The 26,753-nt window shown below is 41.5% G+C and overlaps 1 protein-coding gene across 1 annotated transcript in view; it reads left to right on the top strand.

Annotated features, from left to right (window-relative positions):
• Positions 1-26,753, top strand: part of LOC135701903 (uncharacterized) — a 211,382-nt gene that overhangs the window by 173,890 nt on the left and 10,739 nt on the right. Inside the window, exons 3-5 of the mRNA XM_065222850.1 lie at positions 4,099-4,452; positions 4,518-6,495; positions 23,596-23,768. Coding sequence (XP_065078922.1) covers positions 4,099-4,452; positions 4,518-6,495; positions 23,596-23,768 — 2,505 coding nt within the window. The remainder of the gene's footprint in view (positions 1-4,098; positions 4,453-4,517; positions 6,496-23,595; positions 23,769-26,753) is intronic.

Raw genomic sequence — 26,753 nt, forward strand, 5'->3', positions numbered from 1 at the left:
AGTCATTTGAAGTTTGCATGTAAATTACTATGGGAAATCTCAACTTTTTGTTCATTGCCTTCTAGTCTTTTTCCATATTGAGCTGCGAAACAGTTCGAAAACCATTCTTATAGAAAATTTTCTCAGCTACAACTATGCTCAAGATCGTTTCTATGTAAAACGAGACAGGAAAAAGTTATTAATTATTTAACAGATTGGTAATCTTATGACATGATCAAGCAGCTGCTCTGAAGGCAACACTGTATTTTGCAGTGTGACATAGTAGCCATGATTTTTGTGTCCTATTCAACGCCCCAGAAACACCAATGTTGCCTGCTGAGCAGTTGATTGAGCATGATCATAAGACATCAGTGCATTGAACCATTGATAACATTCGATCCTTGCATTAAATCAAGAAGTAATCTTCAACAAAGTTGTAGCTGGGAAAATTTCCTACAAGTACAGTTGAAAGCTTTTGAAGCAAACCGATATGATGAATTATTAGATAGACATGAACAAAAATCTTAGTACCATAGTAATTCCCATACAAACTTCAAATGGTTTGTGCGATCTCAGTTTCTCACCAAATGGGTTCAAATTTTGAGAGGTTAGTCAGGATCCGATTTGGAATCGTTTAAGTATTGTGGAGCGAAAATTTCAAATTTTGCATCGCTCTAGTGTACACATGTACAAACATTCACTTCTTATGACATATTTCGGGTTCATCAGTTCTCTGCTAGGTCAGAACTGGATCACCATGGGAGCATATCGGCAGATTACAAAATTTCTTGTATCAGCCTGTTTTCCCACGCATAAGAGAAAATCCGCAGTGAATGTTCCCATGTATACTCAATTGCAATTTATCAAGAATGGTAGCAAGTGTTTCGTCAGAGAGGCTATTCTCTAAAACTGGTGAAACCACACAGACTCGATATCGACTCAATGCAAAACGCATGGCTCAATTAGTTTTCTTGGGATCCCTCTCGGATGGGTTTTGGAATATCTGAATTAAATATTTTCCGTACTTACCTGCTTTTAAACTCCGATCATCTAATCGTTTTGTTTCATATGTTAATCTTTCATTATTTAAGTCGATCATTTAATACCAATAAAACGAATATTATAACCTGTTAAATCACTCACCTAATCAAGTATCCTGAGCAAAAACTTCCACATGTCAAATGACATCAAAATCAGTGATGGAAAAGTTCGCGAAAACTCACTATGACTCGCAAACTTTTCCCTTGGTGAACTTCGTGAAATATCGCGAACTTTTCCAACACTGATCAAAATAGTAATTTACTATATTCTCATGATGTATGTATGTTACACTCAAAACATTTACTGCGTACGGTCTACACAATTTATTTCTAAATTATATCAATTATCACACTAAATGACTATTATAAGTTAAATGTCATAACAAGATAGCTTATGTAACGTAATGTAAACTTTAGACTGAACTTGGCGTTAATTTGCACCAACTATGATCCGTTATATTCAAAACATTTCTGTGCCATTTTGAAAAAATAATTGTTTAAATCGGTGAATCGATTATTTAAAAAAAATAATCGATTCACTAAGATCAATTCTTGTCTCAAGATCGCTCAATGCTAGCATCAACACAAGCTGAGCTGAAGTTCAAGTCCACCTTTCGTTCCCACGTTGGCGAGTACTCCACGAGTAATTAAGTGGAATTAAAGGGAAGAAAACTGAATTTTTGTAGCGCAATACCCTGGAATATCTTGCTTGAAGCCTTTTAATTGTTTCGAGTTTTGAAGAATTTTACATCTCCAAAATAAAAACAAAAAATAATTTTGAGTCATTGCTCGAATTTCAGATTATTTACTTCTCACATGCTCGAATTACATTCATCCTTGTCTCACTGACTCGTCAAAATGCTTCCGTATATGGATGAAAGAGACGATAATTCTCGCCTTACGAAAAGCAAACAACAACTTCCCGCTACGTGCCTGACTGGTACCTAAAGCATCTGAGCACCGTCTTTGCCACCGATATTGATGAATCGATCCAATTCACAACACTTCAAACGTAAACAAAAGACGGCAACAAGCTTCTGTTTTTCCTCTCGCGTGAATCATCATTCATGCGACATACCGACTTCTACTTAGTCATTCATACACGGTAGCCACCCGTCTAAACGACAAACAGCTGCTTCATTCAGCGTCCCGTGTGTAAATATCAACAGGAACTTTTAACTGGAATCATGGAAAGCAACAGCATCTAATAGCATGCTGAGTAATAGACGATTGGTACACCCTACTTACATATATGGATGCAAGATAGTGGCCCAGCTTAGTGGCATTTCCGTAGTGTTTTAAGACAAAAGAAATTTGCAACAGAAACGGCGAACGCGAAACACGTGTCCACTCGCTTCCTTTCGCTTTTGCCTTCGCTTTGAACTTTGATGCTGTCGACGAATGCAATTGTATCTATCCGGAATGCTCCATCGTATCTATCGTTGTTGCTGTGTTCTTTGTCCGTGAATAGGAATTTTTCTTGCTTCGGTTGGTTCGTTGGTGACAAATAACTCAACTGCCAACCAACTTAGCACTTTCTAGCTGAATTCTTATACATTTACTTGCAACACATTAGCAAACCTTCCCCCATAGAATAGTCCTTTCTAGCAATTTGTCACTCCCCAAAAAGGTTAATCGATGAATACATTTGCGAGTTATCCCCGAAAAGGTCAACCCCAACCAAACACAAATGGACTACCCTTCAGGAATGCCCTCAGAGGGGAAACACCCTAACCGGAAACTAACCATAAAACGAAAAGTCACGTCAAACTATTTCCCTTTCCGGTCAGTAGGGCTTCCTCCCACATCGACCTAGTGAACCCATTTCAAACAACAAAACCGATAAATTTAAAACTTTGACCGTCTCAAACGGGCGACACGTGGTGCCTGTTGAGAGCGGACAAAGCTCCGGGTGGACTTCATCATCGGGATGTTGTAAATATGACCGCTGCCAGTGCCATCAACCCAACCGACACGGACGGGATGGATGTCAAGCAAGGTAAACTTTCCAAACAAGAGCGCAGGAAGGCCTTTCCGGATCTGGACGCTCGCCACCAAGACGCCAGCTTCAACAACCGACCGACCATCCAACCGGTGTGCAAATATTTGCCGCATCAAGTTCGCATATGACGGGAGGGAAACAATTTTTCCTGTTGCGTTTGTTTGCCGAGTCCAAGCAACAGTAAAGTCAAATAGCGGCAAAGGGATTCACTAGACTCGGAACGGCGAGTGGGTGGAGATGGTTATTTTTCACTACTGCCGTAGGTGGAGCGAGCTTAGGAAGCTGGAGTGGTGGATAATTTTTGACCGAGGTCGTTTGCGAAATTACAACCTGTAAGTAGAAAAATATGGGTGGTAAATATTTGTTGAGGTGAGATCGCCGTTTGTAGTTAAATGCAGTTAAGGCGATTCCTTGTAGAGTCCACAAATGGCCGCCACGTAGGCTATACATGCACTCCCACTTCGAATTTTCAATTACACAAATCTCGGAAATCGGTGCCCTATTTAAGCTGGAATTGCTACTTCGTGTACCCGAGCAAAGGATTATACCAAATTGATAACAAGTTCTGATACCCGGTTATCAAGATTTGATAACTGAATACGTTATCATTGTGGTTGAATAAGCAGCCATCATCTTGCATGGTCACGAACCTGCCAACATCAATAAGCTGGAACGCAGCGTTGATTGTAATCCTGGCCCCGATTGAATGGTGATTAATTTTATTGATTTTGTATCATGTGTTGTTGTTTCACTTTACATATACCTACCCACATATTCCTTCCTTCGTTCCTTCAGACGGCAAATCGATACGGATGTATGTCATTAGCAAGTGCGGTGGAAATTCGATACCCTTAACCAGATTTGCGCCTTCCTACAACGGTTGGTGGTGGTCTTCTGGATCGAATCGGCTTACCGGATAACCTTCTCCAGGCTCCCCTCCTCCCCCCTCCCCCCTCCCCAGTGCTTGGTAGCCTGGCTTCAAGTGTTCCATGATTGATTATACCGCAGGGCACTTGTTTGCTGACCGTGAAATGGATGCCCATACGTCTGTTGATCGAATTTTTCTTCTCCTTTCAGATGTCACGTTCGAACTTTCAACGCTCCCAGAGTCGAGTTTGGTATGGCAACGGTAACAGTGTGCCAGATAATCCCTTCTACGGGGATGCCCTCGCCATGGGTAGTGGATATTATTTTCACTACAATCAACTGCAGGGGCGGCAGCCTTCGTCACTGAGGCCTTCGCAGCCGAGCAGTTTTCAGGATTTGGAGGAGGAAGAGGAACTGCTGGTGCAGACGACGCCCGAAAAGCAAATCAATGGCAATGTGAACACCAGTGCCGGTAGCACCAACAGTAGCGGATCTGCCAGGAGTGGCAGCACAGTTTGGAATGAGGCCAACCGTCAGGGCAGCCCGGCTAGTCACAAAAGTCAGGTGAGTTTTTGTTACGCATCCCACGCTTTAGCATCGATTCTTAAATGGTTATTATTCGACCACAGGACTCTGGATTTTCGGACACAGAACTCTCACCGAACATGCCATCGATAAATAGCAATACCAGCTCAAATAGTAAGAATTTCAATGAATCCTCACCGGACAAATTGACACCAAAGAGAACCATCAACGAGCAGCTCTTCCAGCGATCGCCTTCCATCTCCAGTGAAGTGTCCACCCCACCGACCGTAATTCGACGACCTGCGCCGGAGATAACTCGCGATGAAATTACCGCACGACGAATATCGTACAGTGAACCCCACTCGCCAACGCTTTCTCCCGCAGATCCATGCGAGGACCTGGTGTCCAAAATAGATAGCCTCAACTTTGATAATACATCGCCCCTCGACGGTAGTCAACTGAGCGGGAAGTTCAATACCACCGAAGAAGATGGTTGCCCATCGTCGACGGGACCTTCATCGCTGTCGTCATCTTGCCACTGTCCCACTCGAAGCAGTGGAAGTTCCCTCAAGCGTGGTCGAGTCATAACCAAATGCAGTCGAGTTAAGCGAAACCTCAACCACCAGTTGCGAGACTCCGAAGAGGAGATGATCTCGCTGGATAGCAGTGAGCTAACGAGCATCCTTAACCAAACTCTAGCGCAGGACGTCAGTCTGTCGGCGTTGAAAACTCCAAAAAGCATCCTCAAATCACCCCCATCCTACAACAACGAAACCGTATTCCTTGGGTACGTTTCACCCGACCGCAACAACAATCTCCGCTCGAAATGCGGCGATAATATTCCCACCCGGGACAAAGAACTCCCCTCCTACGCTGAACTCTACCCGAACGGGACCTCAACTCCCATCATGTACCCACCAAAGTTCTACCGCTCACTCCCCCCAACTCCAACTCGAACGCAACGCAGTCCCGCCAAGCTACGTCCCACCAAGCTGATCGACAACTTCTACGAAGAACCTGACCCAGACCCGAACCATCGTCTCTCCTCCAAAGCCGAACTGACCTTCACCGAGTACGACAACCCTCTGCTCAATGGGCACACCCCCGCCGTCCAATCGTGGCTCGACGGACTCAGGTTTTCCTACCAAAGTGAAGTCATGTCCATCCTGCAAACGAAATCGATCAGCGTGGAAGCCACTCGGAACATCAAGATGACTTCGGCAACCGCGGTGAAACTGATCCGCCATCTCCAGTCCAAGGTCATTTCCCTGCAGGGAGAATTCGAGAAGGTCGAAAAAGTGTTCGCCTCAATCAAACGCTACCAACAGCAACAGGAGGAAGAAGACGAAGACGACGAGAAGGAGATCTACCAAAAGGCGGCACCGTTGGTGCAGAGCCTGGCTGCCAACATCTATGAATTCATTCAGAAGCAGAAATCAAACGACTACTTCGGGAAGGATTCGACGGAGCGGGTGGATCTGAAAAAGTTCCAGGAGAACAGTCAATCGCTGGTCGATATGACGACGGATCTGAGGATTGCGGCAGCCAATGGGGAGGATTTCGACTACCGATCGGTGGAAGAGGAAGTCCAGATCATCAAGCGGTACTTCCTGATTACTATTCGGTTGATTTTCAAAAATTTGGTCAAGGTGATCGTCGACACGATCGAGGACTCCAAGTGTGATTTGATTCTGCGGTCGAATCTGAGCTACGTTTCGATGCTGTCCAATTTGGACTTCCAAGGGTTGGCTTCGCTGAACGATGCCTTCATCTCGAATGGGACGGTCCGGGCACTGTTGATCGTGTGCATTGAGTGCAAGTTTTCGTCGATCAGGGCGTTGACTTTGAGAGCTCTGGCAACGGTGTGTTCGACGACGGAAACGATAAGGCAGCTGGAGAAGGCGGACGGGGTGGAGATTCTGCGGGATATTCTGGCCGATCAGAAGTCCAACGAGCGGAGCGAGCCGGAATTCCGGGAGGCAGTGTCGGTGCTGACGCAGATTACGGCTCCCTGGCACGGGGAGGACCACCGGATAGACGGGCTGAGGCAGCATGTGCACGCGATCGTGGAAGCCGTCACGGGTGAGTACCGTTTAAATGTCTTAGTTCGTCCTTTTTGGCCATTACGTCCCTGCTGGAGTTTTACGCTTGCCTTTATCGTAAAGTTCTCGGAGCATTTGCAGAGCTTGTCAATTTGGTGTAGGGACATTAGGCCAAGTGCCAGTAGGCCGAATGCCAGTAGGCTGAATGTCATGTGGCAAAATGCCATTAAGCCAAATGAGTCACAAAATAAAAAGTGTTAGATTGATCTCTGAACAATCTGGCCTGTAAGATTTTTTCAGATCTCTAGTTCGGGCAGTTAAATAATAACCATATTAAACAAAGTCGAACTTTAAATCATATCTAAGGTTCTGAGTTCTTATCACTCGAAGTATTAAAAAAAACTACAATATCTGATTCCAAAAGAAAAAAAAAGTGGCCTTCGAGCCGTCCGTGTAGACTATCTGGTAGCCTCTGAGTTTTGTAGATACTAGCTCACTGAAACGTTGTACAGCCGAGATTGAACCAGGATCTTTCTTTCGGATGTCCTTTAATTTCCATATAATACGCGGAGGGGCGGCGTCCCATACTTCGTCCCCGATACGATGAATTGTTGATACCTTGGGAAGTTCCTGCTGGGTCAGGGAGCGCAGCAGTTTATTAGCGTCATCAAGTAGGAAGACTCCCTCATCACTTCCTTCTGTTCTCTCCAAAAAGTTCAGTGCTCTGGAGCAGACCGCCTCGATGAAGATGTGTTTGAAGGGTAGAATGCCAGCTTCAATGCAGGCCGAGGGCGCTGGGGTGCATGGAAGGAGCCCTGAGACCGTTCGAATGCTGCGGTTGTATGTGGCGCTCAGCTTGTCGGTTGTCGTGTCAGCCGCTCGACAGATGATTTCGGCACCGTATAACAATTTACTGTTTATGATGGCCTTTGCCAACCTTAGAGCTGTTTCCCGATTATTCGCCTGATGCAGACTGGTGATGGATTTAAGAAGAGAGATTCAGGGTTCGCACTCTTTTTTAATAATCTCGCAGTGCTTGTTAAAATTCAATCGCCGGTCGAGATGAACTCCAAGAACTCGAACTGTGGTGTGGTAAGGTATTGGGATACTGTTGATTTTCACGGGCTTCTTTCCTGCGTGGTGGCCTCCGTTGCAGAAGTGTTGGTGCCAAAACCCTGACGAAAGGCGTGCTGCCGGTTGTCTAGGAGATTTTTTTGTACGGAGATATTCAGTCAGGCGTCGGTTCACCATTCTCTCCATTACAGTTAGTTAGCGATATTGGCCGATATCCTTGTGGGTCTGTGGAGGGTGTGTTCTTTTTCGGAATGGGAACGACCAGGCTGTGTTTCCATTGCGTCGGGAATATTCTCTCAGTCGATATTTTGTTGTAGATATCCAGGAGGAGCTGTTTACCACAAGGTGGGAGGTGTTGGAGGAGAGGGTAGCCAACGTCGTCTGGGCCAGCGGATTTACCTTTTCCATTTGCCAATGCGTAGCACATTTCCAATAACGAGAATGGTTGGTTGATGGTCGATGGTGGTTCTGGATCCGGAATTGCTATGGACTCCAACGTTTTGTCGATGGCCTCGTTCTGTCGAAATTCGTTGTCATATCCTTCGATTGCACTGAGCTTGGTGAAATATGTGTTAGCTGCTAGTTAGCTCTTCAACATTGATTGTTTCCCTGTTCTTGAGCTTGTCGTTGATGGTCATCTCATATGAGGCCCAATCAGCTAGTTCATACCGCCAACGAGAACGACGGGATGTCTCCGGTGGACAGTCGTTAGTATAAATGGTAATTGGACGGTGGTCACTTCCTAATGGGTCGTCCGAACAGTACCACCGTAGTTGATTCACAATTCTGCTGCTGGCAAGAGAGACGTCGATAGCAGTGTCGATCTGTCCTCGTGTAAAGGTGGGGGAACCGTCGTTTAATACGATGAGGTCAAAATCGGCAGCCACTTCGACCACAATGGTGCCCCTGATATTGGGAATGTTGGATCCCCAAAGCGGATGGTGGCCGTTGAAGTCGCCGAGAATTATTCGAGGTTCGGCGAACTGATCGACGAGTTTACGTAGACGTTGACTCAAGTCCGCATTGTCTTGCGTAAGGAGGTACAAACTGACTACTGATACCGGGAAGGAAATTTCAATGCGAGCCGCAACCGCAATGATATCGGTTGATAGAAGGGGACTGACCTGTGTATTCCAAGAGCTGTCGATTGATAGATATTTGCACCTCCCCTGAGTAGCCAATGGTATTGGCCCTGCAACGTTTTGTCCATGTAGCTGCGGTCCGCTCTGTGAACCTCTTGTATGGCCAGGATGATCGGAGATTTGGAGCGGACTAAGTCCTCGAGGTCGTGAAGGTTGTGGAAAAAGCCGTTCATGTTCCATTGTAGGAGGGCAAAATTTGTTTTTATAGTTTTCCTTGAAAATTTAGGCTTTTTTCACAACATATACGGCTAGACAATCAAGCGTCGAGACCATGTTACAGTCGCTATAAATCAATTGGGACGCATGTTAGTCTAGCCGCATAGGAGAGTTGAACGAAAACCCAAAACTTGATAACTTCAAAAATCCTAAAATTACAAAGAAAAATATAAGAACTTATTGCGCCCTCTGTCTACAGACCATGAAAACCATAAAAAAAAAACAAATAAGAATTAAATTGATTTTTTCAATTATTTTTCATTTGAAATCATGATCTTTGAAATCGTCCCAGTGGTTCAAAAGTTGAGAAATTTTGAAAAAAGTAATTTAAAAAAAATGATATTTTGGACCACCAAACGGTCATCATAATGACAACATAAAAAATATAATTTAATATTCTGCAATAAGGAACACAACTACCAATTTTTTTGAAATTCTGAAAACCACTTTATCGTTTTTGATGGCTGTATATGGAAACTGGCTTGGAAAACTAATAAAGTTTCAGATTTCAAAATGAAAAAAAAAAAAAATCGAGACCATGCATACACAAACAATTTCACCTGAGGAATTTTTAGCCAACGATCTTTCATGGCTAATTTCTTCTTCTTTTAAACATGCGCCGTTCTTACGAGGTTTATCGTTTTTATCTAGCTGAAAGTGGAACGTAGATTTCTAGCTGAAAGTTTTGGGAACTTCCGCGAAGTGCAGTTCCATTAGCATCAATAAAACTGCAGGATCTTTTTAAGTCTGAGAACTTCAGAGATATCCAGTGAGCTTCAGGGAAATCAAGAGCACTTCAGGGAAGAGAGACCTTGAGGAATATTTTTGAAACTTTTAGGAAATTCCAGCTAACTCAGAGAATCTAGGCCTTGAGATCATTAGGAATTTCCAGAGATCTTAAGGGCACGATTGTTCCAGGAACATCAGGAAAATCCAGGATTTTTGGTAAGCTTAAAGATCTGTAAGGGTAAGTTATGATCAGTGTTGGGAAAATATCAAAAAATCAAATCTCACCTATGCCCAAGATCACACTTGATTTTCGCAGACAAAAATCAAAAAGCAAACATTGCAACGGTTGATTTTACAAGCTGTGATATTGCAGCTCAGCATATCAAGCTAACAAAACTCACCAGCTTCAAATCTCAACAAACTGTGGTGAGATTGAGTTTCATGATTTTTGCCTTACACCCGATCGCAACCGAAACTTCCATAACGGTTGGCAGCAGTCACTTCGTGTCTGCAATCGGTGAACAGTAAAAAGAGATAGCAAACTATACTTTCTCTTTGTGAGAAAATGATGTCTTCTTTCCTTTATTTAACGTCGGTCTCTGTTCCGCAATCTAGTGCCAATCACCGACGGACATCGATTGCCATCCATTGACGGCAATCGAATGTGCAGGACGGCAGCTTCCACACCTGCGTAGGATATCGCACCCATTCAACAACACACATGGGCCGGGACCAACGGCTTTACTTCCCTTCCGAAGGAAGACGTGACCAGAGATTTTTATGCCTCAGAAAAATCCCACCGACCTCGGCTGGGATTGAACCCAGACGCATTGGGGTGAGAAAGCAGTCACGCTTACCACTACACCACCGGCGCCGGCTTATCAGAAGAAAATTATGTGCAACGGAATAATTTTTGTGTCGAGTCAACTCTCAGCTTGATTTTTGCACGTTGTCAATAGTCTCGCAATATCAAAGGAGCTTGTAAAATCAATATCAAGCGTGATATTGAGAGCGTATGAGAGCGGAAAAATATCGTTTGATTTATGATTTTGCCAACGCTGGTTCTGATAAATTCAAGACAGTTTCATTAACTTCGGCAATATTTTGAAAGGAGTTCTGGAAATTTTAGGATAGTCCAGACAACTCCAAATTGCTAAAGATAATAACATTAATTTTACGCAAACTTCACAGTAGTCCAGAGAGCTACAGTGATGTTTAAATGATTTCAGAACAGTTTTATTTATTCCAGGACGGTACCATGAACTTCAGGGGCCTCAGATCTAGTTAGTGAAGACACGGTATTACCAAGCCGAAGGCGGTGGGTTCGATTCGCGGTCTGCTCAAGGACATCTTTCGGGTTGGACATTTTCTCGACTTCTTGCCACACAATATACGAATTCATGCATTCGCTGGCATAAAAAGCCCTCAATTAATTGCAGTGGAAGTGCCTCTAGAACACTAAGTTGAGAGCTGGAAAAACGCTCGCGACAGAAGCGTAAAATCCTTGAAGTAGAATAAGAAGAAGAAGAAGAAGATTCAGGAAATTTGAGAAAATTTCAAGGAAGCTTCAAGAAAATCAGGGCAGATTGGAGAACCTTAGGGCAGCAAGGAAAATGTGAGATCATTTTAGGGGAAGTTCCGTGTGTGGGGTCATCAGCTATGATCAGAGAATATTAGAGACAATTCCATTAATTTCAAGGAAAATGAACTAGATTTTTAAAAGTTCTGAAATCTCCGAAAGAAGGTTCAGAGAACTTCTAAGGATATCATAGATTTTTATGAAGTTTCATTAAATTCTGGAGAGTTCCTAGTATTTCGAGGACGATCAGAGAACTTCGGAGCAGTCTCATAAACTTTAGGGAAATTGCAAAAACTTTCAAGGAGTTCTGAATAATTATGGAATATTCCTAAAATTTGAGGAATGTTCCGAAAACTTCCGGGACATTGCGGGACCTATAGGGAAGTGGTTTAAAAAACAAGATATTTTCTGGATCATTATAAAATTTAGGGAACTTCAGGGATGCACTGAAAACTTCGTTCCAGTGTTTGGAAATATGTCAACATGCCATTAAACTACCGTATGTCAGGTTCGTAACTGTTCATGAATAGATATTCACAAATGAGTGAAGTGTCAGACATCTTTGCCCAATAAGAGTATTCAGTTGTGTAGCACCAAATGATTGAACAAAACGAAGAACGATGGTTGAATACAAAAAAAAACGATCACAACAGTTCTCCGAATGACGCGTTCAACGATTGTATATAACTTTGAACTGCACATATCTTCTCTTTGTATCTAGGGTTAACTACCCCATTTCCGGCCTATTAAGCACAACCCGCACTTTGTCTTTCTTAATCTAGCGCAGTTTAGCAGCAAACGAAGTGTTATTATTACTGATGGCTTCCAAATTTATTTACCTTTCCGTACGTACTATAAGATTTGATAAAGAGAAACCGATCGTTGAGATATTGTCAAAAGTCTAACACTGCTTCTTGACGCCAAACTCGGCCTACGGATTCTAAACTCGGCCTAACGCATTGAAACGCCATTGCAACGCCAATGAATTCACTTCGGCCTATCGGATGAAGATAAAACATGATTCGGTCGGAGCGCTTCTTTTGTTTTTGGGAATAATGGGTGCAAACCTTCATCCACGCATTCTCATTGACTTCGTTCGTTCGCTTATTAACTAAAGTATAGTACCAAACACATAATTGACTTGTTAACTCTGAAATCATGGATTTATTTGGAGTTTTCCGCTCGATAGGCCCAAAATGGGCGATTAGGCCGAAGTAGTTCTCTACCCTACCTCACAGATAAATACAAAGCAGTGGATGATACATAAGGAATCGCAAACGTCATCTTTCTACAGCACCAACTCTGGAAGTAGCAAAGCGCAGCTAGGTACATAAGAAACATTCCTTCGTCCTGCGGTACCTTACGAGCGAATAAGGGAAGAAATAATCGAAGCAATGGAACGCGGATAAGTTAGTTAGTTTAGATTTATTATGAACACGAATCAATGGAACTATAGTACACTTCATGGTCGGTTTAAAATGAATGGAACTAAATTTATATACAGTCAATAAAACTCTGATAAACTCTGATTTTAAAGTTATATGTAGAGATAACTTTCTGGTGTCTTCGGGGAAATTGTTAATTATTATTCTTCTTTTGGTACAACTTGTCCTCCAGTGGGACACAGAATGGTCCTCTGTACGATCCGGAACATCCGTAAAAGTGGTAAATTCATGAAATTGGAGTTAGAGCTGCGCAGTTTTTAGCGGATGCACTCATTGATGAGTTTTAAGAAAAAAAATGGGGTTTTGGCCCAAATATGTACCCTGGAGGGCTAATGCTGGTCCATTGAAAGATCCGGAACATGCGTAAAAGTGGTCAATTCATTAAACTGGTCCTAGAGCTCCATGTTTTTTTGTTGATGTGTTTTCTGGCTGAATTTGGCATTAAGGCCAAATTATGCACCCTGGAGGCCACAAACAGGTTGTCCGGATTATCTATAAAAGTGTTCAATCACGCTTGCGACAACGTATGAAAATTCCATGAAAGTTTTCATATATTTTTGGGACAACTTTACAGTGAATAGTAATGAATGCCAAAGTCTTAAGATATGATACATGCACAAGATCTTACATACACTAGCGCCGTGTAGTGAGTAGGTTCCACACTTATTGTCCATCATTTTAAATGACTTGGTTAGCTTACCAACTATGCAGAAGACTGTATTTTCCTAGTAAGTCGGGATCTAGTGATACATCACATAGTAAATATCACATATGCAATAGCACCGTGTAACGGGAGCATTCGCAACTAACCTGTTCATCATGTGAATGGCCTTGTCCACTGGAAAAAAAAAACATTGTTGAGGACTGTATTTTCCATGAAAGTGAGATATAAATAGTACATAGTAAATGTCATATATGCACTTACGCCGCCTAGTGAATGAACTCTGGACTTAAATGTGCACCATCCAAAAGACCTTAGTCATATGAAAATGTTTGCCTAAGACAGTAACTTTCTATATCGCCGGGATCACGGGGTATTCCATTTTGGAATCAATTAAATCAAATCCCACATGCTACGTGTATTCCATTTACGCGATTCACTCGTGTAATCGGAATAACTCTAGAACAACGTACTGCGGACGTGGACGTGGCGACGGTGTGGCATCATACAGCATGTCAAAAGATCATGTGGATGTAATGTGGCGTAAGGCGAACCTCGACAAGCTTTTTTACCATGCTAGCAGATGCCACTCCACCGCCATATCAGAAAATACCTTTACTGACATCATGTTGACGTTCGCCACATGCAATGTTTCAGCATAATGTTTTGACATGCCACATCGCCGGCACAGTCCCTCCCCTTGGCTAGTTTTTGCACCTTGCTGTTGGTGGGCGGGCTTAATTTCATGCTAGTGGACTGTTGGAGACGATGGGTTTATGGTCGGCGTTGCTGGCTCATGCCGCGATAGAATGGCGTCATGGGCAGGCAATGGAGATTACTGAGCTTCCCCTCTCTGATAAACCACTGCATGAGAGAACCAAAGATCTAGTCTAGCAGTGATAGTATCACACTTGTTACTCCTTTAATTGAGAGCCGCGTCGTAGTACGCTTACGTATAGGCACTGACGTTGGGTGTGATACTGGCGGGTTTTGCCGCAAATCACTCTTATTTTATTTATTTTTACGCAGATAGATTCATTTGGGTTTGCAAGGGAATTATACTATTGAAATATTTCAGAAAGTGCCCAACAGTGCTCCTTCTATTTGCGTGACAAGCTTTCATTGTTGTTTTCATTGAATTATTACTCAGGAAACAATGTTAAACATCATTTTTGTACATGGTATTGTAACTAATCTTATATGTGCTTCATTTTGATTTGGGATAAGTGTTTGAACTATGGCTCGGGATTTCCACTGTGGTGTGCTTCTATTGTGACATACCCATATGTATTTTTGTGGTGCCACATAGTGGAAGCGGGAGAGCGTAGTTGGAACATTTACCCTATACAATATACAATTTAAAATTAGCTTGGAAACTAACTTCAAAGTGAAGCATTTGAGTCACTTGAAGCTGTCATCTGGGACGAACAAAGATATAATTAATATATGTAAAAGCCAGAAGTACTTGAAACACGTTAAATTGTAGTTTAAAAGCATGGGTTATTTTATTTTATTTTATTTTATTTTTATTTTTATTTAATACATCCATTTGACAATAAGTCTTAATGAACCAGAAGCCATAACAAATACTAAATGTATCTGGAGTTAATAATACGTCTCTGGAATTGAGCAGCAGGTTCCCCAAACACGAACAACTCTTCAACTGTAGAAAACGTGCGAATCATACTCGTAACAGGTTCATGTTGTCCAAAAGAAGAGCGGTGTGAGTCTTGACGCAATAGGAACGTTGAGCGTAGAAATCTGCTTGGCGCACGAAAGTTCAAGCAAGAGAGTAAGTGGGTAGAGTCAATTTCACCACTTAATAACTTCGCGACGAATGTTGCCTGTTGAATTTGTCGCCGTCGTTGTAACGTGTCCATGCTTAGCAAGCGACATCTCTCAGCATACGGAGGTAAGTTTAGTGGATCTCTCCAAGGAAGTTGTCTTAATGCTCGACGAATGGATGTTTTTTGGATACGTTCTATTCTGATGTTCCAGGAAAGTTGGTAGGGAGTCCAAACAACAGATGCAGTCTTGATAATCGGACGAACGAGTGAACAGTACAGTGCTTTTAAACAGTACGGATCCGAAAAATCTCTTGAGATTCTTGATATAAAACCAAGCCGACGATTAGCCTTAGTGATTACCATTGAACGGTGTAAGTCAAACGTAAGTTTAGGGTCCAGCATTACACCTAGGTCGCTTACTTGTTCTACTCATTCTAGTACAAATCCATCAATTGAGTAATCGAATACGATTGGCGTTCTTGTGCGATTAAATGTCATGACCACACATTTTGATATACTGACGGAAAGCTTGTTTAAGCGGCACCAATCAACAAATTGGTCTAACATTGCTTGGAGCTGACGGCAATCCTCGACGTTCTTGACAACAATGTATAGTTTGAGATCATCGGCGTATATGAGCACACAACCACTCGGCAAGAGGAGCGTCACATCGTTGAAGAAGATTGTGAACAGCAATGGTCCTAAATTGCTGCCCTGGGGAACACCGGAGGTTGCAGCAAATGGTGATGAAGTGCACGAACCCAGCTTGACACGAAGTGTTCTGTTGGAAAGATATGATTTCAGCCAATCAACCAAAACAATCGGAAATTCCCAGGCGAGACATTTTCCGAAGAAGAATACCATGATCGATGCAATCGAATGCCGCTTTCAGATCGGTATAAACGGTATCTACTTGAGCCCTATTTTCCAAGTGATTTATACATGTTGAGGTGAACTCCAGCAAATTTGATGTAACTGAGCGTCCTGGCATAAATCCGTGTTGCGTTGCTGAAATGTAGCTCTTGACATGAAAGAAGATAGCATCGTTCACAATGATCTCGAATAATTTTGAAGCTGCAGATAGACTTGTTATGCCACGATAATTTGTCACGTCACGTTTGTCGCCCTTCTTATGGACAGGGAACATAAAGGAATGTCTCCATATTTCGGGGAAAACTCCTTGGTGCAACGAAGCGGTAAAGATGCGAGCTAGGGGATCAGCTAAAACAGCAACACAGCGGCAAAAAATGATTGCAGGTACACCATCAGGACCCGGTGAAACAGATTTCTTCAACTTCCTCAATAGCTTTAACGACATACATATTGCTAACCACAAATGTACGCAAATCGATGAGACCCTCAGGAACATTGCAAGCCGCTCTTTCTACTTCATCTGCGTTGGCGGCTGAATCCGAAAAAAACAGAACTGAAGTGGCGGGAAAATAGATCACACGATTCGAGCATAGAAGTAGACTCCAAATCGCCAAAAAAATACGGATGAAGGAATATTCGACGATTTTTGCTTGGAGTTCACAAACTTCCAGAAGCTCTTGGGATTTCTACGTAAATTGGTCTGGACACGCAAGACATATGACTTGTATAGGGTTGAATTAAGCTTACGATAGGCGTTGCAAGCGCGATGAAAGTTACGTTTCGTTTCAGAAGTTCGATGTCGGCGAAGTTTACGCTGCCAGGAATTTTTATCGCGTTTCAAAAGCCGCAGGAGAGGAGAACTCCAAGCAGGAGATATAGGAGGTTTTCGTCTTGGAGTGTTATCGGTGAGCCAATTGCAAATTATGTTGCAAAATTGTGCTGCCATATCGTTGACGTCATTTGTTGCCAGAATACTGCTCCAATCACAGCTCATCAGGAACTCGTTGAGCATGACGAAGTCGATTTTTGAGTAGTCGAGCGTATGTTCACCAGCATCAAGGGATTCCACACGGTCAACACAATCGGATTGAGTTGGTAAGGAGAATAAAATCGGTGGATGATGCAAATCAATAGCCAGCAATGGGGACACCGCTTCGTTAACTACAATGTTGCAATCGGAATCACAGAAAACCAAATCTAGGATGCGCCCCAGGTGATTGCGAATAGAGTTGTATTGCCGGATATTCAGGAAGCTCGTTCCATCCATCAGAGCAGCACTGGCAGCAGACGTCGTGGAAGGATCAAGGTTTAAGATTCCATCATCAAGACAATCCCATGCTATGTGTGGTTGATTGTAGTCACCACAAGCAAGCAAAAGGTCACCATCTGGAGTTGCATCACGTAATTCACGAAGAGTAGCTAAATGGGCATCGATAACACCTACGTCCCGTTATGATTGTGTAGGTAGATTAGAGATTTCAGTTATTTATTAAATAAACTTCAATTATAGAATTCAGAAAGTTAATTAACATAAGAGATAGGACGCGGGGGGTCCGCTTAGGGAGGCGACTAGCCTATGAAGTTGTATAATAAATCTTTCTATTTAGTGTATTTGTTAATTACAGACAATGTCAATAGCGAAAGTCATATCTTCAACCAGGCGCTTACGAACAAGTGAAGTTTTAGGAAAGATGTGTTAAATATGTTGATAGGTTTGAAATAAGAATTAGGATTGTTGTGCTTTAGTTTACGGTAAGGTATGATGTGTCAACAAAGCCCTTTTGAGCAAATTTTCAAACATCAAATTGATTGAGTGATTTATTGAAAGACATTGCGTTGCGGAAATTGACAAGTCATACATCTAACATAGTAGTAGTAGCAGTGTCGCATAATCTTATCACAATTGCTGCAAATAGTGCTGGAGGGGCCGGCAGGGCTGAATACGGATCAAAACTAACATAACTACTAACACTAAAATGATCCCGGAACGAACACTTATCCATTGCACTTTTAGTTATATATTAGTTTTATTTTTCTACTAAGTCTTCTTTCTATTGTTTGGATCAAGTACAACTAATACTAATCTATCTTTATATATGTTTTACTCCCTTTTAACCCATTATCTTTATGAATGGCGAATCATATGACGTGAGACACGTACAAGCTGGAACTCAAAGAATTACTTCGAACAGGATGTCAAACAAATTCAGGACCAATCCAAATGGGACCAGAAACCAACAAGGCATCGGGGAGTTATATATTCTGGGAGAGGTATTTGATAAATAATCAAAAAGTGGTAAGTTAAAATCAGAGCCAAGGATCATGAGAGGTAATTGTCAATAATTCATTAATTAGTAGAAATCTCGATAACTTTTTCAAGGGAGCGTATCGGCTTTTGTAGGCGGTGCGTTTGGTTGTCGATTTGGCGTAACTGGTGGCTCGCCCGCACTATCATCAGATAAGGGAAATTTTCCTCTACCTGCTGGTGGCGTTGATAAGCGTGTGCGAGCTGCCGGTTGCGCCGGATCGACGATCGGATGCATTGTTTGCAGGAGCTGGTGCTTCCCTTTGAAAAAGTAATCGAGAAATAACCATATTATCCTGTAATTGATATTACTATTTTTATATATCAATGAAATTAGTCATGACAGAGTAACAGATGGGGAAGGACAATAGACACAAGTTGACAGAATAAACAAGACAAGTGGGGGTTAATACACAAGACAAAATGACAAAATAAGTGACGACAGAAGACAAGACTGGGACAAAATCAACCTTAAAAAAAAAGAATGCGCAATTATATTATCAAAACTATTTGGATCAGCACAAAAACAACAGTGACCAAACGGGCACCATAGCCTAGGAACGTCTGTGTGTTGATTTAAAATAGAGGCTCATAGAAGCAAAATTTATCAATAAAAGGGGTCCAGTGTAGAGTTTTAGCAAGTTGCTGCCACTGGATCACTACAAAAAAAAAAAAGACATGCCACATCGCCGGCACAGTAGCGGGACAGTGAGTGTCTGACATTAATCGAGGTGCCCACTGATGTGCATGTTTTGTGGCGTGAGAGGAATGTTGTCATGATGTTTTGACATGCTAGCACATGCCACACCACCACAACAGTGGACGACGCCTTAACATTCCGATTAAGAAAATACAGTCAAGAACAAAGTTTTCAGGAATATAGTATTTTAATGGTTATACTTCTTAGGGCCCATGCATTAATTATGTCACGCTAAATCGAGGAGAAATTTACCCCCCCCCCCTACCGTGACGTTTTTCCTTTACCTAATGTCAAAAAATCTTAGACCCCCTCACCCCCAAAGTGCGAGATAATATATGACCAACCCTTAAGAATGTATACGCAAAATTTAATAACCTGACAATAGTGACAATACAAATCTCCCCCAATAGCCCAAGTTAATGTTCACTTTATGCAACAGCTTTTGACCATCCATATTTAATGTCATTACATGTTGCTGAATATGAACCATTCGCCTGTGTTATACTGCGATACGCAGATGTATCATGAACAGAAACTAACGCACACAATCCACAATGGTCCCAAAGCCGTATTTAGGAAGACAAAAATGTTTGCGCTAAAACCGTTGATTTGCGGAAAGTTTCTTCATACTTTTTTGGCCAATTTTTTATGTTAGTGAAATTAGGGTGGTCCATACAATTGGTGAATTGAATAAGTGAACTTTTTTATTATGTGAGATAGATCAGTGCAATCCTCTATAAAGTTGCAGAACAATCAATTTGCGGCACCTTTGCTAAAGCCACCAAACTTCCATCTCTTATGGTTCATGAGTTATGATTTTTTTAAACAAGAAAGTTAGGGTGGCCCCTGAAAAATTGGTTTTCTATGAATATCTTTTCATACGTTCATTTCTCGGAAAACAAATGTTCTAGACACTTTTAGAACTTTCAATGGTAAATATTTTTGCTGAAGCAAACAAGTTGCAATCTTTTTTTTTTGTTGGAAAGTTAAAGGCGATTGTCTTCAAAAAACTGGCATTTTTCTATTGTCAATATCTCTAAAAGGAGCAAACTGATTTTCAAGTTTTTAATTCCATTTGAAAGATCATTATTTTGTTCATTTACGGTGGAAAAACTGCGAGAGTGATTTTTGTTTAAAACATTAAATTTAATTTAAAAAGAATTCATATTTTTATGCAAAAAACTGCCATAACTCTTCATACAAAGGAAATAGTATCCTAATTGCTTTGGCAAAACTGTGCTTCATCAAAAGTTCTAAAAGTGTTTAGAACAAAGTTTTCGCAAGAAAACAATGTGTGAATTTTTAAAATTAAATTAAATGTTTCAATCAAAAATCGCTCTCGCAGTTTTCCCACCGAAATCGAACAAAATAATGATCTTTCAAATGGAATTGAAAACTTTAAAGTCGGTTTGCTCTTTTTAGAGATATTGACAATTGAAAAATGCCAGTTTTTTGAAGAAAATCACCTTTAACTTTCCAATAAAAAAGATACCAACTTGGTTGCTTCAGTAAAAATATTTGCCATTGAAAGTTCTAAAAGTGTCTAGAACATTTGTTTTCCGAGAAATGAACGTATGAAAAGATATTCATAACTCATGAATAATAAGAGATGGAAGTTTGGTGGCTTGAGCAAAGGTGCCGCAAATTGATTGTTCTGCAACTTTATTAAACATTGCACTGGTCTATCTCACATAATAAAAAAAATCACATTTTCAATTCACCAATTTTATGGACCACCCTAATTTCACCAACTTAAAAAAAAATTGGCCAAAAAATATGAAGAAACTTTCCGCCAGACACCATATGCCTAAAATCAACGGTTTTAGCGCAAACATTTTTGTCTTCCTAAATACGGCTTTGGGACCATTGTGCAATCCATGCGGAATGGTACACACGAATATAAAGATTCTTTCGATGATTCCGTCAGTAGTAAATCGTTTGTGTGAACGTATTTGATCATCGATGAAGCAAGATTTATTTTTCTCTTATTCTTTATGTGCCATGATTCGTCGTCTCGCCGATACAAGGAAATCAGTTTAGTTTACTGACACATTGGGGTCTAATGGTTACGAAAATACACGTGAATTATTCAGTGAACAGTGAAAACTTCAAAAACTGACTTCGTTCGATCGAAAAGCCGTTACAAATTGGAGGAAGATTTGGGGAAAGTTTCTAGAGATTCAATAAAGTTTAAAAAACTTAAAAAAATTAAGGGAACTTCATGACAGTTCATTTAATTTCAGAAAAATAGTGGGAAGTTTTATAAAATACTTGAAAATTTCTGGAAGTCTAGAGAACTTTTGAGAAGTTCAGAGATCTTTGGGGCAGTTCGAATAACATCAGGAAAACACGTAACACATCAAGGATAGTCTAGACTTTTGGGGAAGTTCTAAGATGTTGAAGAATTAGATCCGATAATTTATGGGCAGTTCCATGAATTTCAGGAATATTTAACTGACTGTATACCTCCCCCCCACTCTCAAGCGAAAATTTTCACCACTCAAAAAATGAAGAAACATGCTGGACGACATCAAAATTCTACAAAAATGGCCATGTCCAACTTTTTTTATTCCGTCTCACTGTGCACCATCTCCTCTTATTAGAGTTGGGCAAAACAGCTCATCTGGCTGAGTGGATAAAACCCATCCAGCTCACTAAACGGAGTCGATTCTTTTGAACAGCTCTTCAGCTCACATTGAAATTATAGAAATTATGACACAAATTCAAAATCGAAAAATTAATTAGTGGTTTTAGTGCTTAAAATTGCATAAAATCGTAAAAGTAGTCTAAACCAATAAATCCCTACCTTACAACATGGCTTTACTTTTCAATGGAAAACGCTACTAACGCAACATTTTTTTTTTTTTTTTTTTTAATTCTTTATTAAAGAGATTTTTAGCCTTAGGCTAGTTCATATCTAAGAAACGCAACAAGTGATCAACATTGCGTAAACCAAAATGTGCGATAAATGTGCCAACAACATAGCAGTAAAACAAAACATGTATGCGAGAGAGCTACACCTATGTCACACGCGATGATATGATTGACAACGTGGCACACGATGTTACGCCTTTTCTCAAGCTATGAAATCCAGTCTAAATTCAAATTTTATTTCTGATGTTAATTCTCCAGCAGAATTTCTCTCACTATTCTCGGCATCAGCTCAAGATCATCAGCTTCAGATCATCAGCTCAGATACGGATCCGGATCTGAATCGTGAAGAATTTAGAGAGAAAAAAAATCCGAAGAGCTGAACGGGTCCGAGAGTTGTCATCCTAAACAGCTCCCAGTGAATCATTCGAGTCGATGATTCGGAACCGGAGCTGAGCTGATAAGCTGTGCATTTCGATTTTCGGGAATTTGCTTTTGTGCGGATCTTCCGCTCCCCCAGAGAATGATGGGAGGAGAGATGAGAGCACATATGCTCGAGGAATAACATCAGCAATAAGAGCCGGGTACATACATAAATTGGATATTACCAGTAGAAAATTAAGATCGTGTAGCACATGTACATATTTCTCTCCCTCCCAAACAGCCGCTTGGAAGTTTGCTTTTACCGTTGGTGCTGTCGATCAGTAGCCACATGTTGTATTACGCGCGCGTCTTGGTTTACGCGGTAAACTGTTCAATGCGTAAGTGGAGTAATGTGTCCTTTTTTAAAGTTCCGCTATGAGTGATGGAATGTATGGTTTAGACTTGTGGTGTGTGTAGCTGATGAGCTGCGGTTCCTAAAAAATAAACCACGGGTCATCAGCTCATTTTAAAGAATCGGGTCTATAGAACAGCTCGGGAGCGAATCGCCCATCTCTACCTCCTATCAGGCCACGTCACTTTTCTAAATGCCGTCTATTTACCCTATTTGCAATGTAAGATTAATATAGGGCATCCAAGCTGTATATTAGTCGCATATCAGCCTTATATTGCAGAAAGGCATGTTATTGTCTTGTTCATCATCATTTGTTGGCGCAAATATAGATTCCTACTGCATCTTATCTGCTCACTAACCTCGCAGGATCATGGACGGCTGAAATTTGCTCCTCCGCTTAATGACTCCAGTCCAAAGCAATTACTCTTTCTGTGAATTGTTTCTCATCAAGCATCCATTTCATTGTCACTTTTAATCATCCACAATCAAACGACATTGTTCCTCGCTCCAACAGCGAAACCCATTATCTGGAAAACTTCATCCGAAGACATTTTCCGAAGAAATTTCTCTGAATCAGTCATCCTTCGGGTTGGAATTCAACCCCCCCGTCGTCGTCGTCACCATCAGGAGCTGCAGCTGTAAAACCAGACGCCACGCTATTCTTTCAAAGACACATTATAATTGAAGACGACTCTTTTCCCGATGTCCAAGTGCCACTTTGACTATCGCCGCGTGTTTGTCTGCTGCAGTTCTGACTCGTTGTCACTTTTTTTGTCACCATAATCGTCATCATCACCGTCATCATTATCGTCCACTTAAAATGCATCACCCAACTTTACTGTAATTACTACTGGCGCGAATCTTTATCGCTGCACAGTTTTCACTGCGGTTATTCTAATTGCTTTTGCCACTTGAAGTTTGCTGATCCCTTTTAATGTCCTTAGTAATGAAACAAGTCCTGCCTGTCTGTCTTTCTTCCACAGAGATTGTCGATAAAACAACCTGCTGTCAGACGTTGCTATTGTGTTCCGCGTGCCTCAACAATCTAACCCGCATCGAGGCCACTGCCGTCTACTCGCTGATGTCCCACGAAGCTGCCGGGAAGCTGAAGGCGGCCGCCGACCGACGAGGACCCGGTGCATCGATATTTCTCTTTGTAAGTATCCAGCTGTACAACTACTCTACGGGTTCCAATTATCGATGGGACAAATTAAAAGAATGCCATCATCCCCCGTTCATCCTTATTGAAAATTCATACCACACAGACATGCTTCGATCGGTTTTTGGGAGGGTGGTAGCCGATGCATCTCGTGCAATAATTCACTGTAACTATCTCGGAAGCGTGCCGCTGTCACCGCGACAGGACTGCGCCTTCCGTTGAAGAATGGAGCAATTATCGAACCGGAATGGATTTCCCGGCTAGGATGCATTTTTCAATCACCATCATCGTCTCGTTGCCCATCAAATGGAGATAGAGACAGTCACAATTCATCAGATGCCTTTGTTCGGCGATGGACTCCATCCTTCACCATAATCGAACGACCTCTTTGTTTGTACGGTTCTAAGATGAGACGAGTGGGCCGCTAGATTGAAAAATTTCCAACTGGATGCAGTTGCGTCAACGTCACAGTTTGCAACCCTCGAAATGACACTTTTTTGTCACTGGCAAGGCCCATCCCTACCGGGAGACGATTAATTGACGCCATAAAACTGTCACTGTTTTGACGGACTAGCCTGAAACGTTTGGACGCAAAACACCGGGACGCGCATCACAGGATTTGGCGTTCCATGGAGGAATTTCATTTATACACTCTATTTTTTTCGATAGTTGTCATTGAAGCTTGCCGGTTGATGCGTGAAGAAGGTTTAATTGAATCATGCATCATTCTATGTCGTTTGATTGCGATATCGTTAGGGAAACGAATTTTTAATTTAAAGAAACATTTTGAAGATTGGGCGAAAATTTGATGGACCACCAGTAGCGTTTATTGCTCTTAAAAAAAAAATTGAACTTGAATTTATATAATCAAGACCGATAGATGCACAAGGCTGATGACAAGCTACCCTGCTTCGTTAACACCCTTGATCATTCCCTTTCAACTCGTTTAACTGACTGGTAAACAGACAAATGGACTTCGGTTCAACAAACAGAGTCCAGATCCACTTTGTGTATCAATCATTCAGGTCGCATGACTCGACTGCGACACTTCGTTCAAATAAAGATACCCTTCCACAAAATACCGGCTGTCATCCAAGTTGATGACAGAGTCTCGATATTTCGTACTACCCCCTGCTAAAGTGTGGCAGTTCCCAACTCTAAAGACATCACCATCGTCATCCTCGTTGTCGCTTTCATGCAGTTCGTTTTAAGCTCCACTTACTTTGCTATGATGTCACATACCCGAACGAGATAGGGTTAAGATCTAATTTTCGTCATGCTACGCACAATCCGCACTTTACCTCAGTTGTTCGAAAGGGGGTTTGAACAAGAAATGGGATGTTTTTATCAAAGATAACTTCTAAATTTATTAACTCCGGCATACGGATGAAGGCAGACAAGATTGATCCGCTAGCAGGGCTGGTAGCAGGTCACTTTTTAGTGACTAGGTCACTATTTTGGAGTCAGTCACTAAAGAGTCACTATTTTAGTCCGGGAGTTAGAAAGTGATAGCTCTATTGCCATTTCAGAATGTCTGGAGAGTCACGCCCATTCCGAGGTTACTTTCACTTACAATAAGCCCCGCATGTATGCATCACCGTTATCAAATGGATATTGGTATTACATACACGCTTCCGGGTTCGAAAATATTCTTTTCAAACCTGGCACGTATTTCGCTTATATTTTTTTTAAATTTTAAAATGTATTTGGACTGGTCTCACCATGTTAATTTGATCCTCCAATCCATGCGTTCCGTAATTTTGATTTTCTCTAAGCTTTGCATCTCATTTCGTGATGCACCTTTGTCGTAATACTTCCTTCAACGAACACAAATTTTCTTGCATTGCCATGGTCATCTAGGAGGAGGTTTGCGTCTAGTGCTTCCCCCAGGAACAGTTCGCGGTCACCAACTGCCACCTGTCCAGTCTTGGGCGTATCCAGCGAGGCATCTTTGATATTGCTCACAATCTCTGACGCCGGAGAGAGACCAGCAGCTGAGCACTTTTGCAAGCGAAAAACTTGCTGATTCACGGCAACGTCGACCACCGAATCACCACCAAAACTCGCGACGAACATATTATCAAAACGTTCCCGGGATTATTCACCAATCAGACATATCTCTCAAGAGAACTACACGCCAAAAGTGTAGCATCCGAACTCGGAGAACCGGGCTCCCGGGAGGCAATGAAAACCAACACCAAACAATAGAACTGAAGCTGCGACGTATATTTTGGAGGTTCAATTCAAGGTCAATCGAGTCATTCAAGGCAAACACAGACAAAACACGATATATCACTAAATGATAACTTTATGAACACTTGAAATAAAATTTCAGCACGCAAATTAACAAATTTAAAGCAAATAATTTTAATTAATTCGCTTACGAAAAATATGCAGCAAAAGAAAAACACGTCAGCTTTCAAACGCGGCTTATTGCGATCTCCAGTCACTAAAAAGTCACTTCTTACACCAAAAAGTTACTAAAGTCACTATTTCCCTAAAAATAGTCACTAAAGTCACTTTTTTCCAATGTGAAAAATATCATCAGAATGTTTAAATTGAGTACTAGACACTAAGAAAGTCTACAGTAGAAATATACATATTACATATCTGTCTAAAAATAAACAATTATAACCAGGGTGACCGAAAAAATTCAACGATTTTTAAGACACCGGGAAATAAACTACAAAAAACATTGAATTTCGTGGACAATTTGGAAAAAATAAAGTTAATTTTTCCGAAAATAAATTCTGAACCTAGGAAACTTTTCAAGGATACTGGTCTGTGCAAGATTTTCCAAAGTCTTTAAAGAATAATCTTGAAAAATTAATGAAAATTCCGAAGTATTTGAAAAAAAAATCAAAAGTTTTCTAGGGATGACACAAGGGGTGAGACAGCTTTACTCTGAGTTCGGTTTTTGCTGCGAGTAACTTGCGAGTAGCTCAATGTGCCACAAAATTAAATCGACGTTCATCGATTTAC

The sequence above is a fragment of the Ochlerotatus camptorhynchus genome, unplaced genomic scaffold (genome assembly GCF_037179485.1).
Source record: "Ochlerotatus camptorhynchus isolate MF236.1 unplaced genomic scaffold, CSIRO-AGI_Acam_v1.1 ptg000179l, whole genome shotgun sequence".
Classification (NCBI taxonomy): domain Eukaryota; kingdom Metazoa; phylum Arthropoda; class Insecta; order Diptera; family Culicidae; genus Ochlerotatus; species Ochlerotatus camptorhynchus.